The following is a 10785-nucleotide window of genomic DNA, read 5'->3' as shown; positions in this document are numbered from 1 at the left end:
CTATTGGACTCTGACACTGGTTTACTACACACAACGCGTTCGACGACGATGTTTATATTTACAATTCATAATACCGATGTTCTATATATCTGTAACTGTAACGCATGTTGTCCTGAATTTATCGCTCATTCCATTCGGATACAGCACATTCGGATACATCGTGTGTACGATTTAATCTGGCTGTATTTCTAACGATATGCCTTTCAGGTACAGATATGTTGTACTTAAGACTGTGGCTTCGTGGGAAATGATTGGATCGGCATTCTGCAGAAAAGAGACCAAGCCTGCAAAAATTGCAAAGTATAACTAATCATGTTCCGCAACAACGGCCTCTATTTTAGGACACAAATTAACCGTAGATTCTCTGCGTACAGTTTGTATTCTACGATAAAGGACAAATATTTTGTATGCAGCAGTCTCTTTCTGTAGAATTTAGCCAGTTTATATATTCGTGTATATTATACTACTTTCACAGATGTACATCATACATAATTTCTGTATTGCGTGTAGACTGCAGAAAGTCGTATACGTTTTTCGTTGGACTTAGCATAATAATTTGTTAATTTATTTATATTTTTTTGTATATATATATCGCGCGCATTTTCTCGTTATTTTGTGCCACTTGAATCAAGTGGTTTCTAAACTACATCACACTTGTTAAAATTTATATAGTAAAATCTTTACGAATCAAAAAGAGAAGAAACGTGTTAGAAACGTGCTTTCCAAGGAAAAGCTTATTCCTTATAGCAACTCGCGCAATTTTTTATCACATTACTACAAACTGTTCACGTCTCTGAGATTTTGGATGTGACATAAACGAGAACTCTATCGATGCATCAAGTACATTCTCTTATCAATTATAGATAATATCCAAATAAAAGATTTATATAATCGGGGATTAAAACACCGATGTAATTTCTATAAGTGAATTTTCTGATATTCCGTAGAAACAGAAAAAATGTATTTTATGCCATTTGTATTATGCGTTTTGCATCTTTCCAGTATAAGTAGAGAGATCATTTTCTTGTATCTTTACCATCGCGAAGCAATGCGAACTGGAACTTACGCTATTTTTAATTGCCTTACAAGCAATCACATAATGTTATATGTTCAAGGAACACGGTATTTAAAAGGCCTTGATCCCGCGCGCGCCGCTCGAGACTCATTAAGACACATTATACAGCGAAATTGGCACTGTTGCAGAGAATGGTCAAATTTTGAATGTTACGAATAACGAACGATGTACGAATTCCTTTCGATAGCCGGCTTTATTTATTTGTCCTATATTCTACCGTTTGATGTGCAAGTCCTTTGCATTCTACTATATTTATGAGGCCAACTAGCTAAGAAAAGGATATTCAGTTCAAGTGCCTTGTCTATTTTCTTCGAGACAGCTCATTTCAATTGTTGGAGGAATGTGAATATTAGATTATACATATAAGTATGTAAGTGCAATATATATATATATATTGCATTTATCTGGGATATCTGAAAATCACTGGAAGATACTCTCGGAATAGATTCACATTCAGGAATTTGAAATCTATTCTTTCTTAGCAAAAATCTCGGAACTTATTCTTCTCAATCTTTGCAATTATAATATTACATATAATCAAGTTTCTTAAATTAATATTCTTTTCATAGGCCATTTTATATCTCTGAAATTTTACTTGTAAAAAATCTCTTCATTTTCAATAGTTTATAATTTTGAAACTATTGATGATATTTTTATTGTATCGACAATAAATACTCGGTATTTTTTATTAAATTATTCCAGATTGGTTAATCTGTCTCTAAAGTATCATCCGGTGATTCTGGGACAGCCTGTATATATACACATCACATGTAAACACGTATATATGGATACTGATAATAATTATTCTATATAATATGTAATAGAAGAGAGAAAGTGGTAATAGGTACCATGGGTACAATGATACACTATATTATGAATGAAATAATAGGATTATCATGTATACAGAAATTCACTTATATTTTTTAGATTTACAGTAATTTTTATAAATCTACTTGGTACAGCGACCTATGTGTCATCTCCAATGCATGGTAAATATAAGAAAAGAAGCCAGAATTAGTAAAAATCTTAATATACTTAATTTTGGCTAAGAATTTGATAGATGCTGTGCATGAATCTAATTTTCTAATGAGTTATGATATAAAATATATTGTAATTATATATATGAAATAATATTCTCTGTACACTTAAGTAAATAATGTTATAACACATGGATTCTCTATTATAACAATATATTCTACATTCATTGATCCATTTATCCATTTCTTATATGTGCATTATATCTTTTTGTTTCTTTATAATCTTTATTCCAAGGAACACAAGGCAAACATATATATATGCATTTTGTATGTATGTGTACGCATACACACATACATACATATTACGCATTATATCGTATGAAATACATTATGACATGACCAAAAATATTTATATTAATGTAAACATTTTAAAATATTTGTCTAAATTGTTTTTAGCATAGATATATTAGAACACACTATTACAATTCATTGACAAAGATTGTGTTTTCAATACTATGTAATTGTTTTACAAATCCATCATTAGGTCTAATGCAACCTCTCGCTTTTTTTACTTTATTGTAAGCTTCATCATATGACAATTTTTTATAAATCATTAAATAAGCGATAACAATAGCAGGGGAGCGAGAAACACCAGCATTGCAATGCACAAGGATGTTTTCTTTACGAGTCGCATGTATGATATGGACGCATCTTTTTAGCAACGGTATTATATTCGATTCCGGCAAGTCTAACAAATCACAGGTGTGATATCGAATATCGTCGAATCTCTCGGAAATATTAATTGCCACACCTATGCTTAAAATATGCCGTATTTCATATTTCTTCAATATATCGATACAAACTGCTGGATCTTGAGAGCTAAGATATAAACCTGGTATTATATTGGCGACACGCAAATCAGGTTTTTCGTCTACTACAAATGGTAGGCTTTTCTCCAGTTTCTTTATTTGGCCTTGTTCAATTTCGTACTTGTTGCCAAGCGGATCTGTTATCACCGTTTTACACGATTTTAATGATGATCTTTTTTTAGCGATAAGATCTCGTAAATCCATTGTGCAAAGATTTGTTAGTAATAATTTTTATTTTTCAGATATACTTGTATCAGAAACCATATGAAATACGATATATTTTTGTTAGGACAGAAAATTCTTGTTTCCATATCATCCACTACATAAAATTATATTTTCCAGCTATACTCTAATAATTTCTTAAACAATATTTCTTTTTTCATTCTTTCAATTAAACTTTCTGCTTTTGCTCCTTCAACTGTAACTCCTGTTCTTGTTCTTTCAACTGTAATTTTTCTTCTTGTTCTTCTAGTATGATACAATGTCTTAATTCATCTGCATCGTATTCTACATTCAATAGATGTAAACCATTCGGTGATGCAGGTGTAACACGAGGATTCCAGTTATGATGAGAGGGAACTTGTAACATTGTAGTAATATCTTTTTCTGTTATTTTTCCTAATCCTAATGCAAATAGAGCACCAACCATTCGTCTTATCTGCATAAAATAACATTTATAATCCTTATTTCCCAATTGTATTTATGAATAAAATGTAACATATTTATAAATAAAATATATTACCTGATTGTATAAGAAAGATTTTCCACTGCATATAAAGTGCCAGTATGTAAAATTTTCGGACAGCGGATCAAACGGCATTAAAGGCTGCGCCTCTTCCAAAGTGAAGGAATGTAAGGAACGTACATATTGGATTTTATGCTTTGTCTCACTTTTTGCACTAAATGTAGTAAAGTCCTTTGTTCCCATAAACAATTTTATACCACATTTCGCTCTATCTATATCAAAATTGTATGCTCTGAAAAATATATACATTATTAATAAAATACATTAAAACAAAGTATGTTTAATTTTTATTTTATTTTATGACAAACCTAAGATGATAAGTATGTATTGCTTCTGCAAGAGATATCCGTTGTTCCTCAGATTCTTTTGGTATCATAAATCTGTATATATAAGTTCGAGATTTTGCAAAACGCCTCGCGTGAAAATCATATGTGACAGGTATGCAATCCAGCAATCTATAAAAAGAATTTTTATACATGTATTAAAACATTACAATAAAATTTAAAAATCTCAGATTTGTTAATTACCTAATGGTATGACCACATTTGGCAAAATAACGATTAACATATTTTTTTATATCTGATGTATTATATACTCGACCATATTTGTTTTCAAGTTCCACATGACATGTGTTGCATAAAGCGTGAACTCCAGCATCTGTTCTATGAAAATATATTTTAACAGTTTGATAAAAAATAGAATAATAATAATAATTAAATCAATTATTCAATCATATTCAATTTTGTCAAAGAAAATATAGTTCTTTCAGCAAAATAATTTAATAACGTGCAATAAAACTGTGTATATATACTTATAATCTTTAATATGCAAATTATTAGCCAATAATTATGATACTGTAGTATTTATTGTAGACTACCGTAGAAACTTGTATAAAAAAAAATATAAAATTTTAAAATATTACCTGCTGGAAAGACATATGGATGGTCTAATTACGGTTTTTGGTTTGATAGTTAATAAAGCAGTTTCCAGAGCACCTTGAATAGAATCTGTATCCCGTATAAAACTGTCGCTAGTTTGTTTCTGCAAACCCCTTTATGAAAATATTGTCACGTTACGTTTTCACAAGAAAAAGATGAAACTACTATAAATGTATATATACAGATTTGAAACAACGAAAAACGAACTTGTTGCATATGATTATATCAAATATGAGTGCTTTATGTTGTACCTGTATTGTGTACCAATGTACGAAAATTTAAGGAAATATCGTACCATAATTGCCTTTTATATACGAAAGCAAGAGAAATAATATCCTATCGCATAGTAATTGATGATGATAAATCTTAATAATTTCTAGTAGCAATCACACTCAATTCCATAACCTCGCTTCGCAATGATATGTCAAGTATAGGTAAAGAACATTAGTGTGAAACTTTTGTCCAAAAGCTGCTAAAAGATGTTTTGACCTTTATAAAAGAAAGGCAAAATAATAGTTGCTTTCCATTTACATCAAAACTTAGATAATTCTCACTTATGATGTCATAACTCAGTTAAATGCACGTTCTTTTTGACGCTGAGAAAGTGAGATTCAACTGTGCTTTCTGCACACAATTGAGAATTGAGACCGTGTTGTGCTTTAACGAGTCTAATAGACTCACATACAAAAATAAAGTTATGAACCTGCATTATCGTTTGCGCGTTCCTTTTACTCATTGAATAATTGACATTTTATCTGAGTATAAAATACTCACATAACTGAGTGTCTCATTATCACTTGAGTGCAAATGGAAAGCAACTAATATAGTAAAGACTGTTTTTTTTTTTAATATGGAATAACAACCGGAAACAAAAATATACATACGATACACATAAGATTATCGGTACCCAAGTAGAGGAAAAAGGAAGTGGAAGTGTAGAAAAAATAAAAAAATAACTACTCAGTTAACGGCACGTTAAATAATTTCTTATAAAAAAAAGGATATATATCAAATAAATTGCTATTTCTTATGGAATATATTCCTCTTTGTGAGAACTTTATTGCTTCAATATTCATCAATGGTTTATGGCATTTTCTTTTTCTTTGGTTTTTTAAATGGCCACATCCGATCTGGATATGTTCAAGACATTCCTGCCACTTATGGCGCTTTCGAATGTAGCAGGTTTAATCACTCTAAGAGCGATTAATGACGTCATTGTATTGGCTCTGCCAATAAAGGACTCGAATTCATAGTAAAATATAGTGATTAATTGATCCGCGTTGGATTAAGGGCCAATTTCACCATCTTTGGATAAGTTAACCGATGGTTAAAATCAGCAGGGTGGCAACAGAAAATAGAAGTGAAGGAAAACCAAGCATTCTTATCATTTCAGTTGCCACCCTGCTGATTTTAACCATCAGTTAACTTAACCGAAGGTGGTAAAATTGGTCCTAATCCGTTCATTCGAAAACGCCATTAGTTTACACCGATATATTATTACGTACTATATACTAACCAATCATAGTCATTTCTTTAAAGAATGAAATGGTTGTGATTGGTCGGTATAATATTTAGGTTTAGTACGTTAAAGAATATCGGTATAAACTAGGCCAATATCGAACCATTATTCCTACAGATTTAGAGATCTCTAAATCACGTCGACAATCATCTTTGATCGCCATGTGAATCTCTACGAAAAGTATAGCATTTTTTTCTCTATCTAATTGTACTTTTTATATGCTTATCTATATTCTGTCTTTTTTTGTCTCGATCCCTTTCTTTCTCTCTCTCTCTCTTCTAAAATGTCAATCACATATCATCTCATTTTAAATAGAAAAAAATATAAACGTAAAAAAATGTGTGATTATTAATAATATAAACAAATTAAACAAATTATAGAAATTGGACAAAAATAGAAGTTAAAACATCTATTATATCATCTTTTTTTTTAAATCTTGACACTTCACTGGAACGCATGCGCGAAAAACGGCGGAACATTAGTTTCGCCATCTAACTTTCTTCTACATTCCTTCTTTTCTTTCGGTCTTTCTCTTTCTATGTTATTTTGCTCACTCGATTGTCGTCAATTGTCGTTATTCGTTATTGTGTTGTCGTTTCACCACGTCGAGTTTCAAGATTCTTAAAATTATCAGGTTTAAATGGATATAAATTGTATTGTGCGAATGTGTGAAATGTCTTGTGGAATATGTAAAAATATTTCTCTATTTATTCTCCCCTGATACATAAGATATTCTAATAAATAACGTTGCATGAAGTACATCACAGAAAAAGAGAAAGAAAGAAAGAGAAAGAGAGAAAGAAAAGTATCATTTTTTCTCGTGTGAAATAAGGTGAACAAAGGCTGTAAAAGAAAATAATGGCATCGCAAGATTTCCACATGGCATATGACATGCATGAAAAACTCAATTGTTTAGGTGTAACAGAAAATGCAATTAATCTAGAAAAGGTATTTATTATTAAACATTTTCATCGTGAATGTTATATATTGCATCGATGTATCGAAAACTTGTAAATTTGTTCTTCTTCACAAACACTCGATATTTCATTTAATAAAATTGTAAGAAATTGGAAAAGAGAAAGTTATTGCTAAGTTACGTGAAATATCCACTTCCTTAATGATTTTTCAATGAAATTATCTTTTACATGCAAAATAGATGATAGCATGCAAAAGATGATGATAATTAAAATCCTTACTTTGTCATTAAAAAGAATTTTTTTTAATTATAAAAATCGTTACACTGTTGAAATGTAACGATATGAGCATGTATAGGCATTTAGATATATATGTAATTTATACAAAATATAAATATAAAAAATTAAAACATTACAAATTATGTGAAAAAAGTGATATTGTACACATTAATCTTAAAGAATTTTAAGGTCAAGAGTATCTAATAAATATATTGTGTACAAAATAAATATATGTTCTAGAAACAATTTTTTTTTACATACATTGTATTAGAGAAGAATATTTATTTTCAGAAGAATACTCTGTATATACATAAATTAGTCGACGAGGCATTGGAATTTATTGATCCTACTCCCAATATTCATACCTTGTTTGTACAATTCAATGCACGCTTTTTTTGGGATGTCTTGTCTCCTGTTCAGATCAAGTGGAGTAACAGAATGAAGAGGTAAATATCTTTCACTTTTTAAATATGAAATATTATTGTTTGCATCAATATTTATATATAATATCTGATTATATATATTTATAGTTCTGCTGGAGTTTGTACTTTTCATTCACGTAATAAAGAATGTATCATATCTCTCAGTGCACCTTTACTTAAACTTAGGCCAAGAAAAGACCTTGTTGAAACTTTATTGGTAAACATTTTTCAATATTTATAAATATTAATATATACACACAATTATAAAAAAAATTCATTTAAGGAACTTTTTGTATATTATTGATATTGTATTAAATTGCAGCACGAGATGATTCATGCGTATTTGTTCTTAACAAATAATGATAGTGATAGAGATGGTCATGGACCCAATTTCTGTAAACATATGTATAGGATAAATAAAGAAGCAGGAACCAATATAACAGTGAGTTAATAATTTGTAATAATGTTCATGATATATTATTAAGAAACATGTGATCTTTATTACAAAATGTGCATTAGATTCAAAAATTCTTAAAACTATTTCACATTATAATTCATAAATCAGTTTAAATCTCAATAAATTGAGTAGGCCAATTACATCAATAATATCGTGTTTATAAAGAAAAAAAGAAAAGACAAGAAATTTATTTTGCATTGTAAAGTTTTCATACATATATATTCATAGCATTTATATAAATAATAATTTAATATTATCATTTACTCAAAAATTTTAAGTAACTTATATGAAAATAAATTATTCAAATATGAATTAGAAATCAGATTTGACAAGATTTTAAAAAAGCAGGTTCTTAAACATAATCTCATTTGCATATTTGTAATAATAATTTTGTTAGATTCTATTCTAAATTTTTTTATTCTACATATATATTAATATAGTTTTTTTATTATATCGATTTTTAGATTTATCACAATTTTCACGACGAAGTAAGATTGTACAGACAGCATTGGTGGAAATGTAATGGGCCTTGCCAACACAGACCACCATTCTTTGGTACAGTTCGACGTAGTATGAATCGTGCACCTGGTCCATCAGATTTTTGGTGGAGCGAACATCAACGGAATTGCAATGGCGTGTTTATAAAAATAAAAGAGCCGAAAAACTTTAAATCATATCCAAAACAGAGTGATAAATCAAAATTGAAAGACCAGAAATCAAGTAAGAGTATCACCGATTGGTTTTCAAAGAATACTCCGGCAACGGCTAAATCTACATCTTCGAAAATCTCCCTTATTCATAGTGACTCTAAAATACTCACTCAAAGAAACAATGATAAGCCTAGTACTAGTAGAGATAATAATGGTGGTACAAATTCGTTTCGTGCTATGAATGAGAAAAATACTCAAGATTTGTCATTAGGAATGAAGAAATTGGGTGGCTCCATTAATAATCTACATGGCTGGAGTACTAGCGGCCCGAGTGAAAAAGTAGAAAAGGATAATACAAAGAGCATTTCTAAGAATCCCACATTTTCATGTTCTGGTGTTTTAGGAGGTAGTAACAGCGGCCAGAGTAATCTGTTGACTAAATTTATGCATGTAAATGATGATGAAAATCGGCGTGAATTAACTAGAAGAGATTCAGAATTATCATCGATCGTAAGACAAGAGAGATCTGCCAATAATTCAGTATTAAATCTAAATCAACCAAGAAATAATTCTGTACCTTGCCCTACGTGTAACATACCTATGACTTTAGAAAATATATATAGACACGTAGATACATGCCTAATAAATGATAATACGTTGATTGACGAAATTAATAATAATATCAATAATAATAATAATAACGAGGAATTAATGTTGCCGACTCGAACATTCTCCACATCAGTAGTAGAACAAAACTTTGATGTAAATACCATTCCTAATAAGCGTTTAAGATTAGATAATCCAGACGAGATGGCTGAGTATGTCAACTGTCCCGTCTGTAACAGAAGACTGCCATCTGCAGATATTAATCAACACCTTGATGAATGCCTGTTGGAAGCAGATTCAGTTCGTAAAGCTGCCATTCCCTCTACTTCTCGTGCATCATATGATGACAGTATAATCAGTATAAGTAGTTTCTCTAGTTCTCATTTGGATGATTCTATAATCATCGATTCCAGTGATTCCACAGACAGTGAAACTCCAAAACCCCAATGTTACGCAAGTACTAGCACTGGTAAGAATGACGCAACGGATCTCGAACACAAATGTTTAGTTTGCAACATGCAGATCCTACCTGAGATATCATTAAATGAACATCTCGAAGAATGCATTGGAAGTGTTTTTAATGATGACACCATGATAATAGACGATGATAATGATCAGAATGATGATGATATGCTTGTTGTAGAAAACAATTCTATGGAAAATAGATATCCTTGTCCAGTATGTATGCAGATAATTTTGGAAAACCTTATGAATCAACATCTAGATACGTGCCTTAAAAATGAATAAGTGATCTTATGGACAAAAAAAGCTATTTTTTTGGAGCTAATAACGCATTTCTTTTATCTTAATATGTAGCTAAATAATCTTAATAAATATCTTTTTTCATTTTTTACACATATCGCAATTTTTTATACATAAAGAAGAATATAATAAAAAAACAATAAATTGTGTGAATATATTTGTGAAAATTTTACAACGCAAAACAAATTCCTCTTTTTATAAACATACAAAATTATTGAATACTGAGAAACTAAGCATATAATTTAATGCAAACAAAAAAAAAACAAAAAAAAATTTGCTATTTTGGGATTAAGAAGCATTTTTTCATTCTTACACACATATACACACACGTATATATATAATTTAAGATAATTTTCATATATATTTTCGTTTATATTCTTATTGTGAATAAAATAAAAGTTTGAAGAATACATTATAATTAAAAAACAAGATGAAGCAAAACTTGTGTGCCAGGTGTAATTATCAACATCACTTATGTGACATAATGTATTTGCATATATATACACATATAATTTAATATAATATAATTTTTTAACAGTTTAATAAATTTAAGTCTTAATAAATTATTATAT

At 29.7% G+C, this 10785-nt stretch overlaps 3 protein-coding genes across 8 annotated transcripts; 1 reads left to right on the top strand and 2 right to left on the bottom strand.

The window, feature by feature from the left end:
- Positions 1-1974: 1974 nt before the first annotated feature.
- LOC126857090 (dual specificity protein phosphatase 19) lies at positions 1975-3125 on the bottom strand. The gene has a single exon (XM_050606207.1). The coding sequence runs from the start codon at positions 3123-3125 to the stop codon at positions 2532-2534; it is 594 nt and encodes a 197-aa protein (XP_050462164.1). The 3' UTR covers positions 1975-2531.
- On the bottom strand, positions 3089-5549 carry LOC126857088 (tRNA pseudouridine synthase-like 1). 5 transcript variants are annotated; one of them, XM_050606206.1, is made up of 7 exons: positions 5489-5549; positions 4856-5073; positions 4589-4717; positions 4194-4328; positions 3975-4121; positions 3664-3898; positions 3089-3579 (listed from the first exon to the last, which is right to left on the bottom strand). In XM_050606206.1, the coding sequence occupies exons 2-7, from the start codon at positions 4900-4902 to the stop codon at positions 3313-3315; spliced, it is 960 nt and encodes a 319-aa protein (XP_050462163.1). In that variant the 5' UTR covers positions 4903-5073; positions 5489-5549; the 3' UTR covers positions 3089-3312. The 5 variants fall into 5 exon arrangements, with proteins under 5 accessions (XP_050462163.1, XP_050462160.1, XP_050462161.1 ...); XM_050606203.1 differs by having other exon boundaries at positions 4856-5093; positions 5379-5516; XM_050606204.1 differs by having other exon boundaries at positions 4856-5093; positions 5489-5516.
- Positions 5550-6628: 1079 nt separating this feature from the next.
- Positions 6629-10779, top strand: LOC126857112 (DNA-dependent metalloprotease dvc-1). 2 transcript variants are annotated; one of them, XM_050606240.1, is made up of 5 exons: positions 6629-7071; positions 7611-7762; positions 7847-7955; positions 8061-8180; positions 8660-10779. In XM_050606240.1, the coding sequence occupies exons 1-5, from the start codon at positions 6982-6984 to the stop codon at positions 10196-10198; spliced, it is 2010 nt and encodes a 669-aa protein (XP_050462197.1). In that variant the 5' UTR covers positions 6629-6981; the 3' UTR covers positions 10199-10779. The 2 variants fall into 2 exon arrangements, with proteins under 2 accessions (XP_050462197.1, XP_050462196.1); XM_050606239.1 differs by having other exon boundaries at positions 6631-7071; positions 7608-7762.
- The last annotated feature ends 6 nt before the right edge of the window (positions 10780-10785 follow it).

Source organism: Cataglyphis hispanica, chromosome 20, assembly GCF_021464435.1.
Source record: "Cataglyphis hispanica isolate Lineage 1 chromosome 20, ULB_Chis1_1.0, whole genome shotgun sequence".
In the NCBI taxonomy this organism is placed as follows: domain Eukaryota; kingdom Metazoa; phylum Arthropoda; class Insecta; order Hymenoptera; family Formicidae; genus Cataglyphis; species Cataglyphis hispanica.
Note: the sequence above shows the minus strand (reverse complement) of the source record. Positions and strands in the feature narration are given on the sequence as shown.